The sequence below is a fragment of the Aquarana catesbeiana genome, linkage group LG04 (assembly GCF_042186555.1).
Source record: "Aquarana catesbeiana isolate 2022-GZ linkage group LG04, ASM4218655v1, whole genome shotgun sequence".
Taxonomy (NCBI): domain Eukaryota; kingdom Metazoa; phylum Chordata; class Amphibia; order Anura; family Ranidae; genus Aquarana; species Aquarana catesbeiana.
Window position 1 is genome coordinate 67,897,249 of NC_133327.1, and position 25,386 is coordinate 67,922,634.

Sequence of the window (25,386 nt, forward strand, 5' to 3'; positions counted from 1 at the left end):
TAGTCCAAGAAAGTTTTCTCATATGCTTTTATCACTGTCTGTGTCTTCATTAATATTTTCTCACCTCCTGTGTGGTCATTAGGGCACGTTGTCTTAAAAATCTATAGCCTATGTGTTTGTACTTTCCTTTGTATGCATCTGTTACTACGCTATACATACATTTGTGGCTGTAGACAGCAGAAGTGTATGTAGCATTTGCAATACCAGGTGATAATTGTTGGGAAGAATACAAGCCATTGTTTTGTGTTTTTTGTTTAGGAATGGGGAGTATGCCAAACTTGTCCATGCCACCATCTATGCCCCCGCTGTTACCCTTTGCACCCACTTCACTGACCTCAATGGGCTCTCTGCCACCCTTGCCTATGTCTAGTCCCTTGGTGCCTTCTGTCGGCTCATCATCAACATTGCCAAATGGAACATCCAGTCTCTTGTCCTCCTTCCCTGTGCCTTTGTCTTCAAGTAAGTGTTTCCTCTCCATGGTTTTCTGTTGTGAATGACGATGATCCAGTCTTCTGCTGCTCAATTACATGTTAATCTATGGAAACATTCATTTACTCGCTTATTGTAATGGGCTAAATGCTGATCCCACAAGATATATTGTGAAAATGCAGGTAATGCCTATTATTGATGATGACACATGTCCTTGCTCTGTGTGGTTCCCTGTGTTTATGTATGTCGGGGGGTATAATATGTAACCACTTTGTGGGTGAGTATGCTTGTTATATCATTGGTGCTAGAGAAAATGTATTGATTTCACTACTAGGCTTGGGGGCATATTTAGTAAATCAGTATATTTGACATTCATCAAATATTCACTGCATGTCTCCTAATTTTAAAACGCATGCAACAGAAGGATTCTCCTTTATTGAATATTTTGTCAATGTCACATTCGCTGCTTTATAAATATACCCCTTACTGTCTACATATTGAGCTCTGGCTATCCTGGGATAAGAAAAATATCGTACACAAAAAATAGAATAAAGAGAATCATTCTATTCTTAAAAATCAATTTCAGACATTAATCAAAGCCAATTCAGTAGGATATGTTTTAAGCAAACTACAGCTGTGCTAAAATCAGACACATAAAGCTTAACACAAGGAATTCAACCACTTTGTAAAATCTGCTGGCATACTATGAGTTAAGTCCATATAAGGTGCATGCCTCTTCGTGGACTTGACTTTTATTTACATCTGGCAGTTTTATGGAGCCCGAGAACAGCTATCGCTACACTTCCACAGCTCTGACAGGAGAATCTCCTACAACAGCAGCACTGCTCGCCCTTCTCCTCTGCTCTCCATTCACAGGAGCCTTTGTATTTTGTATGTGATTGGCAGGAGGAGCGCAGGACCGGATGCGACTCTGCAGCTGCAGTAGCTGAGACCAGAAGGTCCAGCATTGAAGCACTGGAACTATAGCAATGGCTATGCTGCCTGTACTTGGTAAAAATAAAAAATGTCAATTAAAGAGGTGGCACGCACATTGTTTTACTTTACCCCTAGTAATCCAGAACATTGTACAAAGTGGCTGAATTCCTGGAGTTCAGCTTTAAAGTGGCATCCCATTAAAAAATATGCTGCCAGCACATTGTATTTTTAGTCCCTCTACAAAGTCCTACAAATAGCCATTGATACTACCAGTGAAGTTCACCTAATGTGGCAACAATGCTACACTGTTCCTGAGCTCTGAGTGGAGTTTCACTTTAAAGTGGTAGTAAACTGGAAGATTAAAAAAAAACATAGTTTGAATCGTAGCTCTTTCAAACCATGTATGGGCAGGCTGAATCGATCGATCAACTTTGGTACAACCAGCATGCTGGCTTTTACCTGTGATTATATAGTGCTGCTATAACCGCTAGCAATGATCACTGTGTCTCCATGGCGCGGCAGGGGGGATTGTCGCATCAATACTGTCTGTGTTGATGGGGGAATTGAGCGAATTTCTTTCCTGCAACCCGTGGTAAAAATTTGCAACACCCACCATGTTATTCTCTAGGCCTCTGCTTTAAAAATATATAATGTCTGGGGGTTCTGAGTAATATTCTAGCAAAAAATACTGATTGTTACATGTAAACAAGTGCCAGAAAAGGCCTGGTCTGGAAGTGGTTGTAGGCTTACCTTTAGGTAAAACATAAACAAATGGACTTTACTACTATTTTTATGTAGTCTGTGCCTGATTGCACTACAGGTGGGGTGTTGGTATCGGCATTATCACTGCAAATTTACAAGTCTGTAGCTTGTTAGTCAGCACTTTACATCCCAACCTGTTCCATAATGATAAAATAGCCGCTTTGTGCCCATACTACAAAATCATTTGCAGTGCCGGCACATGAATAATAACTTTGGGCTTGTCAGTGCCAGACCTGCTTTGCTACCGACATACAAATATCCCCAGCTTATGTTGCAGTCGTGTCGCTTGCTGTAATTTAAAAGGGGGCTTAACCTGGAAGCAGCTTGCTGTGAAATATTCTGTGATATCGGTTACATGCTGGGCCATGTATGTGAATATATCTCATTGTTAATGTATGAATGTGTTTCAGCACTGCCCCATAACAGCTCACTCTCTCTAATGACCGGAGGATTCAGCAGCATGCAGAAGACTCAATCTCTCATAGACCTGGCCTCCAGCAGGTATGAATCTCTGTCTGTGTGCATTAAACAGTAGTGTATAGTGACTCTGGGGGGTGTTAGGTTCAACTTTTAAACAAGTTGCTTATAGTTTATATTGCTTTGCCAAATTATTGCTTCTATAAGAAAGATGACACGGAGTCAGGTATGTCTGTATCACAGTTCTGAGCATCCCCAAAAGGACTGCTCCCTTTACTTCTTTTATAGGCAGTTCCAAAAGCAGTAATCTTATCGGCATTACCAAATGAGGTTAAGGTACAAAGAGTTTCTCATCAGCGAACATGTAATGATTATTCAGCAGTTCCAAATTCCATCTAGATACAGATTGATAGAACAATTGATACGTACACAGGTAAGAAAGGAGCACAAACAACTTAAATAGAACAATTGATACGTACACAGGTAAGAAAGGAGCACAAACAATTTAAATAGAACAATTGATACGTACACAGGTAAGAAAAAACAGAAACAATTAAAGTGGAACTCTAAGTCATTATTTCAACCCTATCAGGGGAATGTACTTAAACTGGAGCAGCTTTGCGTAGTAACCAGTCAGCTTCTAGACTCAGCTTGTTCAGTTAGCCCTCGTTCACATTGGAGCGACTTGTCATGCGATTTGATAGGTCAAATCGCATGACAAGTCACATCCTATAGCCAGCAATCGCACCGTTCCAATGGGTTCGATGCCGACTTTGCGGTGCCACATCGTTTTGAAAAAGTAGTTCCTGCGCTACTTTTGACGATTTCGGGTGTGACTTGCATTAGACATCTGTGCATGAAGCCGCAAAGATGTCTTCCAAATTGCACCTGAAGTCGCACTGACGTAGCTTTGAAATCATGCGATTTCAGATGAAGTCACATGATTTCACAGCCACCGTCCATATGAATGAGAGTTCTAGCTTTGAAACTTAAAGCTAGAAGCTGCTCGATTGCCATGCACCGCTGCTCCAGTCTTAGTAAATTCCCCTCTCTGATCTTTTTCTAAAAAACAAATTGAAAGCACTAGAAGACCATGAATATTTACCTCTTTACCAAGTGCTAAATCCTCTGGCAATGCTTTCAGCGTTCAACAATTTCTAGCGTGTTGATAGCTTCTGTCTTCCACCACGTGCTGTGGTTCCGCCTGCTAGCCACTATGTCACTATAGGACACAAGAGGCCAGCTGGAAGGACCATTGAGCACAGCTTGAGTCCAGGCATTTGCCACACCTGGAAGTGTATCAGATCTGAAGATTCTGCCCATGGCTTAAGTACCACAGATTTCAGACTTGTCACCCACTGGAGAGGTAAGTATTCAGTGTTCCCTATTGCAAGAACAGCGCTTTAAGCTTTTGTGGAGAAGTTTTAGTCACTTTAAAGCTGGACTCTAGGAAGATATAAATATATGTTACGTATTCTAAATTCTTTTTAGCTAAATGTATTTCCTTTCTCATTCATTTGAGTTTTAATCCTGGGTGCAAAAGGATTGGACTCTGACAACTTAAAAGAAAAAAACAGAAAAACTGTAGGCCAGTCCAGGATAACAGTTGTCACCATATGCAAAAAAAGTGCGTTTTTTATTATTTTTTGTCAAAGGGGGAACTTAATCTTTACTACTTAGTCTACTGCTACTACTACCAAATTAATTGAGCATGTTTAGGTTCTTATGGATGTAGTATGCATGACTCTAAAACTAGAGGATTAACCTGTTGCTTCCACCAGTGCTGCCAGTGCTGTTGCCATGCTTGGATCATTTGTAACCTTACAGACTTTCTCTTTGCAACAGTTCTTATTGATATTTCTCTACTGAGATTGGAAGCATCACAAAAGTGGTCAATTCCAAACCTGAAAAAAAAAAAACACCTGATCCACCTGACCTTCAATGAGCTGTGTCTCTATGGACAACGCTTGATAAAATTATCAAGAATGCTACTGGCAGCACAAGCACCCATATTCAGTAGCAGATGCATGAGGAACAAATTGTAAAGCCTTCATCCTCTTTGGCTGTTAAACGTCCAGTTTCTTGACCTACTTATTGAGACCCCCAAGTTTAACTCCCAGTCCACCTTAAAGACAAATCCTCAAACAATCCTTCCTCGCCATGAAGGTGCGCCCCACTTTTCACAGTCGGTAGACATTTGTTAACTTTTGCGGACATTTGGACAGCTTGCTTCTCACATGCATGGGTATAGGAAGTGCTATCCCAGGACTTACAAACTGGAGTTTTGTTCCCTGCCTCCAACCTTCCTGTGTCACTGCTCAGATTAGCAGATCTCCATTGAGTCTTTTGGGGTCTTCTTCGCCAAGGTGTCATTACCCCACTTTCTGTAGCAGACAGCTTTTAAGGGGGTTTACTCCCCAAAGGGACATCTGTGCCATCTTGAGTCCCGGAGCTCTGAATGTCTTCATATGGGTCCTGAATTCTATATGAAATACTCCAAATCTGTCTTCGCCCCATTTCACCAGGTAGACTTTCTGGCTTCTGTGGACATCAAGGATGCTTGCCTTATATCCACATCTTTCCAGCGCATCAGCAATTCCTACACTTTGATTTGGCACCCCTGCACTACCAGTTTGTGTCCCTGCCCTTCAGCCTTTTATTTGAACCTTGGGTATTCGCCAAGGTGTTGGCCCCAGTACTAGCCCTGCTGCAAGCACACGGGATCCTTATTATGGGATACTTAGATGATCTCTTTGAGGGAACAGTTGGAGCGGACTCTACTGGACAAACTTGCTTTTGACTGTCCTGATGTTATAGGAATTTGGAGTGTTTCTTCCACAGGAGAAACTTTAGAATCTATGGAATCAAATATAATAATAATAATAATATAAACACTCCTGCCCATCAGTCATTCGACTCTCTGGTTTTGCATTGTAGTCCTAGTCCAGAGTTTCACTCCAGACAGACCTCTGCAACACAACATTTCTTTCATCGTGGGACATGTATGCTGAGGACCCGGTTGTCCATTGGTTGATGGCTTGTAGGGTCCACATGACTGATACCAGCCTGTCAGGTTGAGGAATCCTGGGCCACCCAGTTGATCTAGAGACTTGACTCCCCGATCACCATTTTTGAGCTTCAGGCATTTTGTATGTGTCTGCAGCATTGGAACATCCTACTGGAGAGTCATCAGATCCAGCTTCAGTCACACAATTCCACAGCAGTGGCATACTTCAGCCATAAGGGAAGAACCTGAAGTCTTGCTGCAGCAAAAGAGGTAGGTTGCATACTTCTCCTGGGAACAACTTCATGTTTCATCCTTGTCAGCCATGTACAGTTCAGGCATAGTAAATTGTCAGGTAGATTTCCTCAGCCAGCAGTGCCTGGACCAGAGGATCGGGTCTCCAGAGGTCAGAGGTGCTTAGAACAGGTGAGAAAAAAGATGATCTCATCAGGGCGGTGCTGCACCTTCATTGTCGAACCAGGGGATGGGGCAACAAAGTGACAATATTTTATTTTTATTTTATTTTAACAGATATAGAGGTAGTGGTAGCACCCTCCTGAGCAGTTTGACAGAGATAAGTGAAACATATAAGTGGCTGAACTTAACATTAATCGTTAGTATATTGGCAGGTAAAACAGTTCACATTTATGGATTTCAAATTTGCAATGCTTTTTTGACAGAGTCCAGCTTTGAAGAGTTGCTTTTAATGACTGACGATTTTTCAATTATTGTAGTTAACCTGTAAATAATAAATTTAATATGAATCACAATCCTGTTTTGTTAAAAAGTCATGTGCCTAATGGCGCAGTCAGAATCTTGAACAACTTCTGTAGAACATAATTTAAAGTGTAACTAGGGGCAAATTTTTTTTTTCCATTTTAAACAGCGTAATGAAGGGTTATAAACCGTGTCAGGTTTTTTTTTTGCCATCTGTGTCCCATCGGGAAGATTTCCCATCACTTCCTGTTCCATTGCCAAAATAGAGAGTAAGAGGAAATGCATCCGAAGAGAGGGAATCCTGATGTGTCAAAATAGAAACGTGGAAAAATAGATCCACTAAATTGCACACATAAGGGGGGCAATACTCTACTCCACTCTAGACTGGCCCTGTGTGTATTGAGCCAATTGGGAAATTGTGTATTTTTATCAAAATGTTACCTTATGTGTCACCAGAACTAGAGTCCCTGTTTCGTTATTTCCACTCTAAGGAACAATGCACACTAAGCTAAAAAAAAACTCTGGAAAATTCACTGGATAAAAAAAAGCTGGTAATAGTGCTTTAGCAGCATTAGCATTTTATTGGCATTTTTGCAGTGAAAGGAAAAAAAGCTCAAACCCTATTTGGAGCATTTAGGAGCATTTCTGCTGGAGAAACGCTCCAGAAAACTCTACAAAAACATTTTTTTTTCTGCTTCTAGACGCTGAAGCTCAAAAAACGCTAATAGCTTAAAGTAGTGTGCATGGACACATAGGATAACGGTATTTAGCTTCTAGGAGCAGAACAAAAAATGCTAATAGCTTCTAGGAGCTTAAAAATACGCTAGTGTGCATGAGGCCTGAGTGTTTTGATGATTTTCTTTTACTTTGACTTTTAATTATAATGGTAAACAAGAGAAATAGATAGGGTGAATCTTCCCATTAGGACACATTAACACATGTAGCAGTAAAAATGTTAGAGGATCTAGCCCTTACACCTATTCAAAATGAAAAAAAATTGCAGAAATTTCACTTTCACAAAATGTATACTGCATCAGTATAATATGATCGGTTAAGAATAATGCTAGTAGCAACAAATCCATTATGGGCTATATGATATCACAGAAGCATCACAGATTCTGTGTAAGCCATTGTTGTGAGCCCATGGTCATTAGTATGCATTTATTAAAATTGCTTTGTGGCATTTATAAATGTACAATGTCTTTTTGCTCATTTTTAGTTCCAATTCCTCATCTACCACTTCGCTGACTGGTAGTTCTCCCAAGGCCAGTAGCCAGGACTGGGCTGTCCCCCAGGCCGCCAGGCTGAAGTACAGACAGAAGTTTAACAGTCTTGATAAATCCATGATTGGTTTCCTGACCGGTGAGTCCAGCTTTAGTACAAAAAGTGTGCCATTGTTTTAATAACCATCTCCTGCCATCTACTATCCCAAGATGAATGTAGCCTTGCTACCATATGGCACTGTATGCAGTAATGCAGACAAAGACTCAGCTGTGCATATGCCTGTGATTCCCTTCACTATCCATGTTTTCCAACATAGCAAAACTTGTGTGCAATCTGAATGACTGTTTCACAATTGTAGTGCATTATTTAAACAAGTCCTGTCATTGCAGAAACATAGAGGCTGCCATTGCTGGCCTCTCCTAAAAATTATGCTTTGGCTTTCGTGCTTTTACTCAGTAACTTGGAACAAGAATAAGGACTTCTGACTTTCTCCACTGGAATTACAACGAACTCTTGGCCATTCTGGAGGTCTTGGTTGCCATTGTGCAATTACAAACTGTTGGAAAGAAAATACCTCAGAAGCCTTTGTAGATTCACAATGGGAGGCATTTCAAAGAGAATTCCAGGTTTACTTTTCAATCTCAATCCAAATGACCAAACAAAAATCAGTTTGTTACCACAGAACCTAAAATCTTGTGTACAATTACTTGCTGGAGAGTATGATGGGGCTCCAGCTAATTTACTGTGGTATACCATAATCCCAGCATCGACATAGCTTGTGCAAAGTCACATGGTAAGGCCTGCACAAGTTGTCCTGGTCATTAGTCAAATTATAGATTTCCTTAAACTTGAAGTAGAACAATTGGCAAAACAGAAAAGTTGCATATATAATGCAGGTTGTCAATAGCCTTTAACAAGGTTTGATTTTGTGAGCCCCCCCGCTGATCCTGCCATGGATCTACTGGCAGCATCAACAGATAATAAAGCTGTGTTACAGGGGGACTCAAAAGTTGCTTTAATAACACAATTGACAAGTTGCTTTTTGTAATTTTTCCTATAGTTACACCTAATATACAGTGCCTTGAAAAAGTATTCATACCCCTTGATATTTTCCACATTTTGTCACATTACAACCAAAAACATAAATGTATTTTATTGGGATTTTATGTGATAACCTACCCTGGAGAGTCAAACTATGGCCCTCCAGGGTAGGTTAATTAGACCCTGTCTAAAAATTTGCCATAATATGTGTATGTCGCTGTGTATGTGTTTGTAAGCGCGTCGGGACCCTCTGTATAGGACCGCGCTATGCCGCAGATGTACGACGGTGACAAAAAGCGCCCTGAGGCGATTCAGTTCGCATAGGTAGCGCTATACAATTCACTCATTCATTTGTTCAGAAACTACAATTCCCATCATGCCTAGTCATGTCTGTGAATGTCAGAGTTTTACAATGCCTCATGGGATGTGTAGTTCCGCAACAGCTGGAGGGCCGTAGTTTGAGGATCCCTGTGATAGATCAACACAAAGTGGTACATAATTGTGAAGTGGAAGGAAAATGATAAATGGTTTTCCACATTTTTTGCAAATATCTGAAAAGTGTGGTGTGCATTTGTATTCAGCCCCCTTTACTCTGATACCCTTAACTTAAATCTAGTGGAACCACTTGCCTTCAGAAGTCACCTAACTAGTAAATAATTTAAACTCCGTATTAATACAGCTGTTTTGTGAAGCCCTCGGAGGTTGGTTGGAGAACCTTAGTCAACAAACAATGTCATGAAGGCCAAGGAACACACCAGACAGGTCAGGGATAAAGTTATGGAGAAGTTTAAAGCAGGGTTAGGTTATAGAAATAAATATCCCAAGCTTTGAACAAACCTTAAGGAGCACTGTTCAATCCATCATGCGGAAATGGAAAGCATATGGCACAACTGCAAACCTTCCAAGAGATGGCTGTCCACCTAAACTGACAGGCCGGGCAAGGAGAGCATTAATCAGAGAAGCAGCCAAGAGGCCCATGGTAACTCTGGAGGAGCTGCAGAGATCCACAGCTCAGGTGGGAGAATCTGTCCACAGGACAACTATTAGTCATGCACTCCACAAATCTGGCCTTTATGGAAGAGTGGCAAGAAGAAAGACATTGTTGAAAGAAAGCCATAAGATGTGCAGTTTGCGAGAAGCCATGTGGGTGACTCGACAAATTAGTGGAAGAAAGTGCTCTGGTCAGATGAGACCAAAATTGAACTTTTTGGCGTAAAACTAACACTGCACATCCCCCAGAACACACCATCCCACCGTGAAACATGGTGTGGCAGCATCATGTTGTGGGGATGCTTTTCTTCAGCAGGGACAGGGAAGCTGGTCAGAGTTGATGAAAAGTTGGATGGAGCCAAATACAGGGCAATGTAAGAAGAAAACCTGTTAGAGTCTGCAAAAGACTTGAGACTGGGGCAGAGGTTCACCTTCCAGCAGGACAACGTCACTAAACATACAGCCAGAGCTATAATGGAATGGTTTAGATCAAAGCATATTCATGTGTTAGAATGGCCCAGACAAAGTCCAGACCTAAATCCAATTGAGAATCTGTGGCAAGATTTGAAAATTGCTGTTCAGACGCTCTCCATCCAATCTGATAGAGCTTGAAGAATGGGCAAAATTTCACTCTTTAGATGTGCAATGCTGGTAGAGACGTACCCAAAAAGACTTGCAGATGTAATTGCAGTGAAAGGTGGTTCTACAAAGTATTGATTTAAGGGGGCTGAATACAAATGCATGCCACACATTTCACGTATTTATTTGTAAGAAATTTGGAAAACCATTTATCATTTTCCTTCCACTTCACAATTCTGTGCCACTTTGTGTTGGTCTATCACATAAAATCCCAATAAAATACATTTATGTTTTTGGTTGTATCATGACAAAGTGTGAACAATTTCAAGGGGTATGAATACTTTTTCAAGGCACTGTATTACCACTCTGTTTTAGTTATTTCCCAGTTTGCAGTGTCTATAGGGGAGTGTATCAATAATTCAAATCACTCCAATATTTGAGTCTATGGCCAATTGCCAACTGTTTCTTTTATTTGTATTCAAGTAAATGTTCTACAGGGATTTTTGTATCCAAAGCACCTCCATAAACTGTAATGAAGAAAAAGTGAGGATATTTCTATGTTCATGTTAAATTAAAGTGGTTGTGAACCTCAAGCATGAAACCTGAACAACGCCTATGCCTCTCTAGTGTGTACTTGTCTCAATCCGGAGCACTAAGTGTCATTTCTGTCTGCCACTTCCTTCCTTTATCAGCATGAATCACTTCTGATAACTTTTCCTGACACCAAGAGAAAAAAGGTGACAGGGAAGTGATCTCCAGCTGATTGACATCCTCAGCTCTGTTCCTGTGTGCTGTGTGAAGAAGGATGTGTCTCAGACCTCTACTCATGGAGTTTGGCAAAGTGTAATTTCAAATCTCTGCCCCTATTTCTTATTAGTCGTGTAAGAGCTGGGGGGGGGGGGGGAGAAGCAGCAGAACACAATGCTTACTAGTGAATGGATGTGCAGTGGGAGGGCATGACACAAGTCTGATCATTGGAGTAGAGCACACCGAGTTCCCAACATGGCTAGAGAACTGACCACAGTGTGTGCTCTCCTGCTTAGTGTAGTCAGTTTATAATAGGAAAGCAGAGGGACTAGCAGGACCACCATGGATATCACACAAAGGAAGAAATACAAAGACGAATACCAAATAAGTGTAGTGCTCAGTGAACATGAATAATTGATAAATGAAATATGTGACCCCCCTACTGTAGATAGTGGTGTACGGTGCTCAGTACAATCTCCTGATCCTCAGTAAAGTGCAAGTGCTCATAACTCCACATAGATTCCCAATCATAAAACGCCAAATAAATAAATGAAGTGATAAGATATGAATAATCAATGCAATAATTAAACAATGTTTTTATAAACTAATAATAAATGACGAATAGTCCAATTTATAGTGAATGTGGATAATATAATTGTCCAAAACATGTGAATAAAGGTGAGATGCTATAGACCGAAGCTCTTTACTTTGATCCACCTCTGTGCATGTGACAAATCACTCCTTGTGCGACCCCTTACCGGGTGTGCCCTTACCTTAAGGCTTAATAAAAACACATGTGACAGTGGTTAATTCTCTGGGGTATTCCTCTTATTTGTTCCTCCTTCCTTTGGTGTATATCTTAGGCAACTGATTCCACCATGTAGTACTCCTTCCCGATATTCACCAGAGCCCTCCACTCATCACTTACATGCAAAGTAAAAGCTAGAAATAGTCCTTTATCCTTTTAAAAATGTATTAAACAATCATGCACCATATATATATATATATATATATATATATATATAGATAGATAGATAGATAGATAGATAGATAGATAGATATAGATATAGATATAGATAGATATATATAGATATAGATATATATAGATATAGATATATATATATATATATATATAGATATATATGTATATAGATATAGATCTATCTATATATATATATATAGATATAGATCTATCTATATATATATATATAGATAGATATAGATCTATCTATCTATATATATATATATAGATAGATCTATATCTATATATATATCTATATCTCAACTCACATTTTACAAAGAGAACCGTATACGTTCTCATACAAGTGCATAGTACAGCAGGCACATATCAGAAATATGAAGTGTTGGGGTAACAACTGCTTTAAGTAGCCCATAGATGACTCGATTTTTTTTCTTCCAGGTAGAAGGAAAGTAAATTGCTGATTCCCGCAGGGCTTTTGTGTTTTGGTTGGGGAAGTGGTGGTGGTGGGGGGGGGGCAGGGACCCTTTAAGGCTGGCAGATCACAATAATTATTGTTAGGAGCTATAGCCACCGGCAGTAGTCACATGTAGAAAAATCAGACAGGCTGGTTGTGCCTAATCAGCCTGCTCACACATGGATCGAATCTCGGCCGGTCCCTGCTGAACTGGCAAAATTTGATCCATGTATGGGCAGCATTAAGGAGAACAACATAATCTGGCCTAGACAGCAACAATGATTGCATGTGCACCCCCTAATTGTGAGGTGCATATCCTAATATTATGTATAAACCACAATAATATGACATTTTCTAATATCCCTCTACCTTTAAAGATTCTACAATCTACCATATACAGTATATGCCACAATTTACAAAAAAAAAGCTCTATTGCTGCTGCAAGTTATAGGGAAACTCCTTGGGTTTAATAGAGCTTTTGAGCTGTTTAAAAAAAAAAAAAAAAAAAAAGCAATTTTCCAGTGCAGATCTCAACACTCCAGGATGCCTGACCATTCTGCATCCCCACCAATTTACTGATTCACTAAACTGTCAGGGAGACCTCTAGAATCAGAATAATCTCCTGATAGTAGCGTGTAATACCATCAATTCAACACATGTACAGCTCATAAGTACTATGGCCACTTTATGGTTATTTATTATCATGTCCTCTTTTTTTATTCTACTTACTAGCTGGCCAATCATTTGTTTAATTATTACAATTTAGTTGATTTTTTTTCCTTGTGTTGGTAACAGTGCTGACGTATGTCCTGCATTTGTTTTTCAGGGTCTCAAGTGAAGAATGCACTGGTACAATCCAACCTTTCCCAGACCCAGCTGGCCACTATATGGTAATATAGACCAACATGCTTGAACCATGTACTTTTCGTATTGTGGTTCTGTGCTCTAGAGAAATTGGTGCTAACCTTTCCCATGTATGGGATCATGTACCAACAAGCAATATCTTCATTTATTTTCCATTATAGAGAATGTAGCTGGGTTGTTAGTCTTTTCTTTGTTTTGAAGAGTTAATTTGAACTCAAAGATCTTACCACAGTCCCTACATGACTGGTATATTATTCAGCATCCCATCAATGTCTCATGTAAGTAAATTCTACAAATGTGTCCATGCCAAAGCCATATGACTGCCAGCATCCTCCCCTTCTGAGTGGCCATAAATTAGGGCCTACCTTTGTATTTGTCACAGAGGAAGATTGCAGTCATGTGACAAGACAACTGCTCTAGTGGTCACAGAGAGATTTTGCAGAGTCATGTGATGACATTAGTCTGTTCAGGAACATTGTGAAAAGCCTGCTTAATCACGTTGCACAGTTGAATTGTTTTCCCAATAATATTAAGTATCCAAAAGGCAACTCTGCCAGGGTGATAGAATGTTACTGAAGTGTAGATAGATTTTTGTTTTGTATAGAGTAGTGAAGGGTTAAAAATGGCAGTTTTTTTTCTGTGTGTGTTCCTTGGGAAGATTTTCCTTTACTCCTGTCCCTAGCATTATTGGATGTGGCCATGATCTAAATGCATTGGTGAATATTTTATATGTTACTCCCTGGAGGTTTAGCAACATTATTCACTGCTGTTATAGAGCCTTTGAAGAAAGGAAGATGGTGGCACACCACATCGAAGTCAAAATCTTAGCAGTTCTTTATTATCACCACGCCAAACAAAAACACAGAGAATGATTGACACGTTTCACACAAATCACTCGCGCTTACTCATAACAGTTGAGCGTGGTCTGTTAACATGCCTCCATCCTTCGTCATCCGCAGCTCTCCTCTGTCCTTTTAAGCCTGTATCTATCTATCTATGTAATATATCTAGCCCCGTAAAGAAATAATCCCTATACAGTGAGAGAAAAAAGTATTTGACCCCCTGCTGATTTTGTACGTTTGCCTACTGACAAAGAAATGATCAGTCTATAATTTTAATGGTAGGTTTATTTTAACAGTGAGAGACAGAATAACAACAAAAATATCCAGAAAAATGCATTTCAAAAAAGTTATCAATTAATTTGCATTTTATGGAGTGAAAAAAAGTCTTTGACCCCTTTGCAAAATATGACTTAGCCCAGGTAAACATTGGGGCAGTTTGACATGTCAAATCACATGCCGAATCAGTGGCTATTGCCGGTAATGGCACCGTCCCAATTCCCAAAAGTAGTTCCTGTACTACTATTGGCGACTTTGGGGAGCGATTTGTGTAGACATCTGTGCAGGAAACCACACAGATGTCTGTCAAATCGCCCCTGAAGTCGGACTGCATTGCCAGTTTGAAATTGTGCGAGTTCAGCTGAACTCACATGATTTCTAACCCACAGTCAGTGTGAACCTAGGCTTAGTACTTGATGGCAAAACCCTTGTTGGCAGTTAGTGGTCAGACGTTTCTTGTAGTCGGCCACCAGGTTTGCACACATCTCAGGAGTAATTTTGTCCCACTTCTCTTTGCAGATCCTCTCCAAGTCATTAAGGTTTCGAGGCAGAAGTTTGGCAACTCGAACCTTCAGCTCCCTCCACATATTTTCTATGGGATTAAGATCTGGAGACTGGCTAGGTCACTCCAGGACCTTAATGTGCTTCTTCTTGAGCCATTCCCTTGTTGCCTGGGTGTTTTGGGTCATTTTCATGCTGGAATACCCACCCACGACCCATTTTCAATGCCCTGGCTGAGGGGAGTAGATTCCCACCCAAGATTTGACGTTACATGGCCCCATCCATTGTCCCTTTTGATGCAGTGAAGTTGTCCTGTCCCCTTAGCAGAAAAACACCCCCAAAGCATTATGTTTTCACCTCCATGTTTGACGGTGAGGGTGGTGTTCTTGGGGTAATAGGCAGAACTCCTCCTCCAAACACGGCGAGTTGAGTTGATGCCAAAGAGCTCGATTTTGGTCTCATCTGACCACAACACTTTCACCCAGTTCTCCTCGGAATCATGCAGATGTTCATTAGCCAACTTCAGACGGGCCTGTATATGTACTTTCTTGAGCAGGGGGACCTTGCAGAGGCGCTGTAGGATTTCAGTCCTTCATGGCCTAGTGTGTTACCAATTGTTTTCTTAGTGACTATGGTCCCCAGCTGCCTTGAGATCATTGACAAGATTCTCCTGTGTAGTTCTGGGCTGATTCCTCACCGTTCTCATGATCATTGAAACTCCACAAGGTGAGATCTTGCATGGAGCCCCAGACCGAGGGAGATTGACAGTTATTTTGTGTTTCTTCCACTTGTGAATAATCACACCAACTGTTGTCACCCTCTCACCAAGCTGCTTGGCGATGATCTTGTAGCCTATTCCAGCCTTGTGTAGGTCTACAATCTTGCCCCTGACACCCTTGGACAGCTCTTTGGTCTTGGCCATGGTGGAGAGTTTGGAATCTGATTGCTTCTGTGGACAGGTGTCTCCCTGTAGCCTCCCTGGCGGTATGATTATGTCAGATTTTTGCGTCTCAAAGCGGTACAATTATTTTGCATAGAAATTTGGCGTTTTATATTGTAGGCCTGTAATTCTTAGCAATAACGCACTTAAATCTGTCCAAACAAGAGTCTAGTAGATATCCCAGATATGATACAGTTTGAAACACAAAATCAGAAATTATAATATAATAAATATAAATAATTATAAAAAGAATAATATAATAAAAAAATTAATTTCCACACAATTCACTATCACTCAATTCTGCAAGTGTTCTAATTTACTATCGCTGTTTTCTAGCTGGTCTAAAACCACTTTTGACGTAAAGGGACACTTTTTGGTTGCTGTGGACAATCTCCAGTTTCCAGGCAGAAAGAACAGTATGTATCATATAAAACTGCATGCAGGGCATTGGGCAAAGCACTGGGGACAAAAGGGATGTGAAATAATTTCATACAGTAATGTAATCTATAAGATTTTAGTTTACTGTATGTATTATGATTTTTAAATTTTTTGAATTTGCCGCTGGGCTCCGCCCCAGTGCATTGCGACGCTCGCAGCGAACTGAGACCGTCACACAGAGGCATCAGGCGGAGGATGGAGCCCACGGACACAGCCGGGGGACATCGCAGGATCCAGGGGACAAGGTAAGTACACTGCACCAGGATCCTGCAATGCAATCCCGAGTGTGGCTCAGGGTTACCGCTAATGGTATTGAAATTTAACCCCGAGCCACACTCGGGAAAACCGCCAGGGAGGTTAAGAGAATGCTCCTAATCTCAGCTCGTTACCTGTATAGAAGACACCTGGGAGCCAGAAATCTTGCTGATTTTGGGATCAAATACTTAATTCACTCATTAAAATGCAAATCAATTTATAATTTTTGCTGGATTTTTGTTGTTGTTCTGTCTCTCACTGTTAACATAAGCCTACCATTAAAATTATGACTGATAATTTTTTTTTTTTTTTCTCCGTGGGCAAACGTACCAAATCAGCAGGGAATCAAATACTTTTTCCCCTCAGTGTACTTACCTATTCTGATGGTGCTCTGGTCGGTCTCCAACGGCACCCTTTGTGTGCAGGAGAAAGCTGACAGTGGCTGGGAAGTGACCTCACCTATAGACTTAATATTGGGCTTCCATTGTCAGCTGGCTCTTCTACACACTGAAGCCACTGCAGACAGCTCAGCCAGGGACCAGACCGGATTGGCTGTGGAAAAGGCAAATATAGCTACAAGCGACACAATGTGTGGATGAGGGAATCGAGTCGTCTTCTTTTTTTTTTCGTTCAACCCACTGGGTCTCTGGCCAGCCTGAGTTTGCTCCCATACTGTGCCATTAAGCTGTTGGGAGAGAAGGAAGAAAACCCTGTGTAAACTCTGACTTTCAGAGCTTACACAGAAGGCTCTTCGCCCTAGCTCATGTGACATGGCTGGACCAATTGCCAGGCAACAGTGCTGCCACGTGATAAATTGGGAGCAAATCACATGCTCAGCGATACCCGCAAGTATTGATTAGGGACTTTGCCCCTGAAGCTGAACAGAGCTGAGGGAGGTGAAGGAAAGGTAAGTGCTGCTAGGAAGCAGGGTAGGTAGAGGTAAGTGTCCCTTTAGATGCATGTAAAGCAAAATAGTGAGGTCTGTTTTATTAAAACTCTTTGATTTATTAAAAAAGACTGAATAGTTCGCAGAGAATATCAGTGGCATACTGCTGTCCCCACCTGTGGCCTCCACTATACAAGAGCCTCCCGGCATCACACACAAGTACTATATTTCTAATAACAGAGAACGTCTTCTGTTTGTTCAAGTAAGCAGCAATAAAAGGCAAGCCGAAGTCATGAGACCGGATGTAAGCAGGCAAAGTCACATACCCTGGAAGATGTGATTAGAAACAAAGGAAGGAAGGCAGGCTGTGTTTAGGGAAATCCTTTGCTGTTTTCTGCAGAGCTATGTACAAATAACAGAACTTTTATCTGGGCAGAGAGGAGGCGCTCTGCGACAAAATGCAGCCAGCTAATCAGGAGTGTTTTATAGCAACAAAATAAAAAAAAAAAAAATGTAGAGAACTGGAAAGCAAAAGTTTGTACACATATAGAGGAGATTTCATGTGACCTGCAGATTTATACGATCCTCTCTTTAACCTTGTGATATTTAAAATATAAAAGTTCCACATCCTACAGATTATGGCCTTTCTTAGATTCCTGCACACTGGTAGGCAGTTAGCTTGTCTCCTCTTTCTCATTGGGGAGTCATTATGGCTTCTCCGCAAATCACTTGATGATGGGCATTCTTTTCAGATGCTGCATTTTCCTGTGCTTACATGCGCTTTAATGGCAGACGCAGCAATTGACAAGAAAAGGCTGCACTTGACCGGCTTTGTCTGCTTGCACCTTGATAGGACATGCTGTGTACAAAGAAATGTAGCGCAATGCAAAGTAGGTCAAACACAACCTCTGAATTGCCTTGTGTACTGTTCAGTTATAGTCTTGGGCTACGTTTGACCTGCTTCGCTTTGTGCTGTGTTTCTTTGGATGCATCATGTCATATGCATACTAGAAAGCAACAGTGCTGGGGGACTTAAGTGGACACCTTCAAGACTGCTGAGAAGAAAATAAATATGTGCCTAAATGACTCACACACCGGCCACTTTATTAGGTACACTTTGCTAGTACCGGGTTGGACCCCCTTTTGCACTCCTGTCATAAAGGGAGGGACATGGTCAGCAACAATACTCTGGGTAGGCCGTGGCATTTAAATGATGCTCAATTTGTACCCCAAGGGGCCCAAAGTGTGCCAAAACAATATCCCCCACACCATTACACCACCACCACCAGCCTGAACCGTTGATACAAAGCAGAATGGAGCCATGCTTTCATGTTGTTTATGCCAAATTCTGACCCTACCATTTGAATGTTGCAGCTGAAATTGAGACTCCTCAGACCAGGTTATGTTTTTCCAATCCTCTGTTGTCCAGTTTTGGTGAGCCTGTGCGAATTGTAGCTTCAGTTTGCTGTTCTTAGCTGACAGAAGTGGCACCTGGTGTGGTCTTGGGCTGCAGCCCATCTGCTTCATGGTTTGATGTGTTGTGCGTTCAGATATGGTATTCCGCATAACTTGGTTGTAATGAGTGGTTGTTTGAGTTACTGTTGCCTTTCTATCATCTCAAACCAGTCTGCCTATTCTCCTCTGCTATCAACAAGGCATTTTCCTTCAGACAACTGCCACTCACTGGATATTTTCTCTTTATTTGGAGCATTCTCTGTAAACCCTAGATATGGTTGTGTGTGAAAATCCCAGTAGATCAGCAGTTTTTGAAATACTCAGACCAGCCCATTTGGCAACAACAACCATGCCACGTTCAAAGTCACTTAAATCCTCCCTCTTTCTTCCCCATTCTGATGCTTGGTTTTAACTTCAGCAATTCATCTTCTCCACGTCTAGATGCCTAAATTCTTTGAAGTTGCTGCCACGTGATTGGCTGATTAGCAATTTGTGTAACAAGCAATTGAACAGAGGTACCTAATAAGGTGGCCAGTGAGTGTATAGGCCTTTTCAGGAATAGGGGCATTCAAAGTGGACAGAAATTTAGCTTTTCTTATGATTGGATAATTGAAGTGAATATTCTAGGTTTTTTATTGTATAATGTGAGTCTAAAAAAATGTAAGACGCTGGAATAATTAAATGTTTGTTCACTTATGCACACTATGCTGTCCCTTTCTGGACTAAAAAATATAAGGTCTGCCATTGCTGGCTATATTAAAATGCTAGTTGCTTGGGTGCCTCTGACTTGTCAACAAGTTCACTACTCTCTGTATCTCCACACTCATATCTTCCTTTCACCCTCCTGCACCCCTACCACTCTGTTGTATACCAGGAATAAGATGAAATGCCTGGTACAGAGTATAGGGAGCATGCGACTCCCTCCCCTTCCACCCGTGTGAAACAACTGGTACTTGGTGATTGATAGCTGGTTCACCCAGTGTTGTCATATGGAGATGGAGAGAGTACTTAGCCATGTGTGAGCACCAAGGTATCCTGCTCTTCGATTTCAGTGCCTGAGCAAAGTGGTGGAGCAAAAGGAAGGGGGAGTATGGAGTGCCGTAGATACTTGCACAGTTACAGTACACATTTACTCTGATACTGTTGATACTGGGAATTTGTAATATTATAAAATAGAATATAATTGCCTTCTTTTTTTTCCCTTCTGCTAGGTCTCTTGCAGATGTTGATCGAGATGGAAAACTGAAAGCAGATGAGTTTGTGTTAGCCATGCATCTAACTGACATGGCAAAAGCCGGCCAGCCTCTCCCACTTACTCTGCCCCAAGATCTAGTGCCCCCTACATTCCGGTATGTTCTCAATTATCTTTTTTTTCTTCTTCTTTGTATATTATTAAAATAGTGACAAGCTGTTTTTAGGGGTACTAACCCCTTATTTGTCCTCCTCATGCAATCTCTTGTAGTTCAGTTGCTACCACCGTTTTATGCATATATTCTACCAGTGCCAGTTTTGGATACCGGTCAATAAAGCTACCAGTGTGGTGTGGATTGTTTTTTTGTGTGGGTATAGTTACATCTCTGCTCTGTCACAAGACAGCAAGTGGTCTCTCCTGCAGTTTATCTGTAGTGTTCAGACTCTGGTAACGGAACTCCAGCACAGCAAAAAGTCCTGATAAGATGGAACTTCCTTTTAAATGATGCCAATCGCTTCTGTAAAGATGCAGCAGAGTCAGGAGATAAGTATAAGGCAGGCAGTACACAGCTCTAACTACATGGGCTGTTCTTGGGTGTAAGAGGGGGTCAAAATTAGTATGCTTGCATCTAATAAACAGCTGTAACTTCATGGGCTGTATCGGGTGTATGAGGAGTTCAAGGTAAGTAAACTAGAAGCCAGTACACAGCTGTAACTACATGGGCTGTGCCAGGGGTATGAGAAGGGTAAGGTAAGTACACTAGCAGCTAATACAGATTAAAGCTACATGGGCTGTACTTGGGTGTATAAGGGGGTCAAAATAAGTACGCTGGCATCTAATACACAGCTGTAACTACATGGGCTGTACTGGTTGTATGAGGAGTAAACTAGAAACTAGTACACAGCTGTAACTACATTGGCTGTGGAGGGAGAATGAGAAGGGCAAGGCAAGTACACTAGCAGCTAATACAAAGCTATAACTATATGGGCTGTACTGGGTGTTTAAGAGCAAGGTAAGTACACTAGCAGCTAATCCACAGCTGTACTTATGTGAGCGGTACTGAGTGTATAAGGAGGGGGAAAAGTACACTAGCAGTTACTACATATGGGCGGCTCAGTGATGTAGTGGGTAGCACTCTCGCCTAGCAGTAAGAAGGGTCGCTGGTTCCAATCCCAACCACGACACTACCTGCCTGGAGTTTGCATGTTCTCCCTGTGCCTGCGTGGCTTTCCTCCGGGTACTCCGGTTTCCTCCCACACTCCAAAGACATACTGGTAGGTTAATTGGATCCTGTCTAAAATTGTCCCTAGTATGTATGAATGTGAGTTAGGGACCTTAGATTGTAAGCTCCTTGAGGGTAGGGACTGATGTGAATGTATATGTAAAGCGCTGCATAAATTGACGGCGCTATATAAGTACCTGAAATAAATAAAAAATAAATAACTATACCTACATGGGCCATATCAGGGGGTATGAGAAGGGCAAGGTAAGTACACTAGCAGCTAATACAGAACTGTAACTACATGGGCTGTACAGGAAGGGCAAGGTAGGTACACTAGCACCTAATACACAGCTGTAACTATGTGAGCTGTACTGGGTGTATGAGGAAAATCAGGTAATACCCAGTGATATCTAGCTACCTTGTAGTAAAACATACTTCTGTATACTCTTTCAACCTTCTCACTTTCTCTTGGTTGTTGCACTTAGAAGAAAAATATGTATGTTTCCATTCAGTATGACTGCATGCATAAAATGTTCTTGCAAGCAAACTGCTCTAGTGTGCAGTATTGTAATCAGATAATATATAACCTCATATTCATTTTCATTGTAGCTTAACATTTTGTTTTCCCCTGTAGGCATATTTGCAAAATATTTGCGTGCTTAGTAATGTGAATTCTGTTTCACCAGAGAATAGACAAAAGGGACATGTAACCTGTACTTGGTAACTGGTAGAGGTGCCATGTGATGTGCCTCTGCTCCGTGCCCCTTTACCTTAGCCGCCTTGAAGCACTCATGTTACTTTGGTGCCAGCACTTTCAAACCTACCAGCACCAATTGCATCTGAAATTTGAATGTTAAACATCAAACTCTGTGTAGTCACCTTTACAATACACCACAACCCGTTAGAAGATAACATGAGCCCTGTTGTAAAAATGTACTACCTCCCCTCTATTTAATCACTAAGTTTGAGACTAATATTATACTGTATACGCTCCACTGTATATTTGTGACAGTTGCGATGGGCAGGCTTGAAAAGAACACTGGATGTGCTTTGGATTGCCAACAAAGAACTGACAGCCCAGCGCGTAGGAAGCAGCCTGCCTCTGGGGTCTTGTTTTTATTTTTTTTTTCCAATCAATTTTTCTTGAGTTTTAAGAGAAAGTATACAGCAATAAACATGGTTGTGGATGCAGCCGCTGTAGTAACAATGAACAGTGGAAGGTATCTTGTTTAAAGTATAGTATGGCACACACAATGGTACTAGTGTAATACATCTGGTAATCCTGTTACAAGGCATTGATCAAACTGTGTATAGCAAGCAAACCAGTATAAAATAAAATACAAAGAAAAATCTCTTGTTTCAAGGCCCATAGTGTAACATATCAAACTTTTTGTAATTGGGGGACTTTGGGCCTAAGGAAAGACAGTCATGGCTCCTTTTGTAGGTTTAAATTGAACATGTAAGAGGGAAGATGTAAGGATAAAAATGGAAGGAGGAACTAGTGAAGAAATAGGGGTTGAGCTGGGGGTGTGGGTGCTGTAAGTGGCCTTTGAAGGTGAGGGCAAGTGTGAGAGAGGGGGACACTAATTCCCATCCTCTCTCGCCCGAGTTGTGAGTGGACAGCTATGCTAGGTGCCTCTTGTATTCATCTGTCGTGATGAAATGCAACCAACAGGACCATGTGTCCAATAATTTAGAGGAGGTATCTTTCTTTCGCTTGATGTACAATTCCTCCATTTCTGCAATTTTTTTATCCATTTAAACCAGTCTGCAATGGTCTGGTGAATACGAGGATTGCTATCGAGCTGGGATGCATAACCTGGCTGCATTCACAAGATGCGTGGCTAAAGAGCATAGGTATGTCTTTTTTGGCATTGTGGAGTGGTGCAGCAGAAATTGTGCGGTGATTTGATTTGTGAGACGGTGAACTTCTGTACAGAATGGTTGTATTTGAGGGCAGGACCACCAGATGTGCAAAAGCGATCCCAACTCTTCATTACAACACCAGCACTGGGGTGAGATTGTTGGTCAAATTTTATGTAGCTTAAGGGGAGTCCTGTCCATCTGGAAAAGATTTTGAATTGGTTTTCTTGCATGTAGATGTTTACTGTTCCCTTGTGAATTTATGTGTAGATATTTTCCCACTCAGGTTTTGAGAGATCTAAGGATAGTTCTTGTTCCCATCTGCAGCTTGCTACATTAGATTTAGGGTCATGGTCGGCAAAAAGCATTGCATATATGTCAGAGATTAGGTGACTTTGGGGTTGTTGTCTTAAACAAATTGATTTGAATGGTGTAAGCTGTCGGGACCAGTCGGTTCTGGGTTGGGATCTGTCAAAGTGTCGAATTTGGATGTAGGACCAGAATGGGAACGACCGATTTATCATCTGGGAAGAAAGTGATTGCAGAGTAAGACGGCCTCTATGAAAAAATTGTTCTGTGTGGACAGTGGACTTCTCGTCATCTGGGACGAGAAGTGCCCCATAAAAAGGCTGTACAGGCTCTCTGAATGATGAGAAAAATGTAGTTGGAAGTTTTATCAGTGTGATTTGTAGTAGGTATAGTACTCTCGGTAGGATATTTGTTTTCACAATTGCTGCTCTGACAAACCAGGGGTACAGACCAGTGGATCATGACTTAAGGTCATGATGTATGTTTTGTAATAAGGGGAGAAAGTTTTTAGAGTATAAATCTGTGAGTTTAGAGGGCAATTGGATACCTAGGTATGTGATCGTATCTCGACTCCATTTAAATGGGAAGTTTGACTGACATTAAGGACATCCTGTGGCAATGAGACGTTCAAAGCTTCAGATTTTGAGAAGCTGATCTGTAGATTAGTTAGGAGTTTGAATGTGGTAAAGTCTTTAAGTAGGCTAGGTAATGTGATAAGCGGTTCGGAGAAGAATAAGAGGATCAGTCGGCAAAGGCAGCCAACTTTTGTGTTTGTTTTGCAATAAGGATGCCTCTGATATCCGGGTTCAGTCTGAGACGCCAGAGTAGGGGCTCAAGAGTGAGGACAAAAATTAGAGGAGAAAGGGGGCATCCCTGATGTCTACCATATGTGATAGAGAAGGCATTCGATAGGTGGCCATTTACGCGGACCTTCGCTGTGGGTGCGGAGTATAATGCAAGGATGTAGTATAGGGCACTATGGTAATGTTTCCCGTGTTTTATATCACCGTCTGTACCTATTTGATGTTGTATTTTGAAATCTTTACTTGCAGCTTCCGTTCATGATTAATACAAAAGCTGTAGGAAGGGTTTGTCTTTTCACATTACAAACATGAACTATTAAATAAGGAACTAATATTTTACAGTGAATATCCGTTTTGATCATCCGTTTACTTACCCAACTTAAAATTTAACTTATTTATGCATATTCTACAGCAGATATTGATGTTTTCAGAATCTTGTTTATTTGGTTTTATCTCTTTTTAGTGGTTCTGATCCCATTAATGGAACGCTGCCAACCTACTATAAGATGCAGGAAGAAGAACCCCCTCAGAAGAAGACACCAGGTGAATCTAGATAACCTTCTTTTTAACTTCTTTCTATGGCTGATCATGTATTCAGGCCTAATCACTTTAGAGATACAATGATAGGTGACGTTTGTGCACATTCTATAGTATTTGGCTCCTCTTCTCTGTGTGTGAAAGGCCTTGCCAAGGTGCCTGCATGTCAAATGCAATTAGTGTAAGTACAGTTGTTATTTATTTTAAATGTATTCTAATTTTTGCAAGGACTGGTGCAACGAGAAGATGACAACTCGCCTGCTAGTTGTAGATCAGATGAAATATTAGGTGTGCACGGTACATGTTCTCTATTCACATCATAATTCCCAAAGTGAAAGCAATCCGTGCATTCACCATACAGATTAAATCTTAGGTTGTCTTCCTGGATAAATGCAGCTTAAAATGAATTATTCCATGTGCATAAAAACTACAACATGATTGCCCGGATGTATAGGGTGTGAGCAAGACTATTGGTTTGAAACGCGTCATTTGCACTTTTTTCTTTTGTATGAAATGAACCATTCCAAGCTGTTTTTAATGGGAAAAAAAAATAAAGTGAGATTTTGTCTATATGGTAATTGTGCTGATTACTTTTTGTGACGAACAGTACTCTGGAAGGCCAGAACTTTGCTGTATTTGTAAATCATGTGTACCTGCCCTCTTCTTTCTGAATGCATGGATCTAGTCTCTGGCAATGTCCTTGGTAGTAAACCATTTTTTG

The 25,386-nt window shown here is 41.0% G+C and overlaps 1 protein-coding gene across 9 annotated transcripts in view; it reads left to right on the forward strand.

The window, feature by feature from the left end:
• Window positions 1–25,386, forward strand: part of ITSN2 (intersectin 2) — a 272,629-nt gene that overhangs the window by 112,751 nt on the left and 134,492 nt on the right. For 7 of the 9 annotated variants that reach the window (XM_073625291.1, XM_073625289.1, XM_073625294.1 and 4 more), the window contains 6 exons: window positions 259–459; window positions 2,538–2,628; window positions 7,485–7,627; window positions 13,109–13,172; window positions 19,951–20,088; window positions 24,592–24,671. In XM_073625291.1, coding sequence (XP_073481392.1) covers window positions 259–459; window positions 2,538–2,628; window positions 7,485–7,627; window positions 13,109–13,172; window positions 19,951–20,088; window positions 24,592–24,671 — 717 coding nt within the window. Of the gene's footprint in view, window positions 1–258; window positions 460–2,537; window positions 2,629–7,484; window positions 7,628–13,108; window positions 13,173–19,950; window positions 20,089–20,458; window positions 20,613–24,591; window positions 24,672–25,386 lie in introns of those variants that run through there. The other 2 variants (XM_073625295.1, XM_073625296.1) reach the window with 2 other exon arrangements.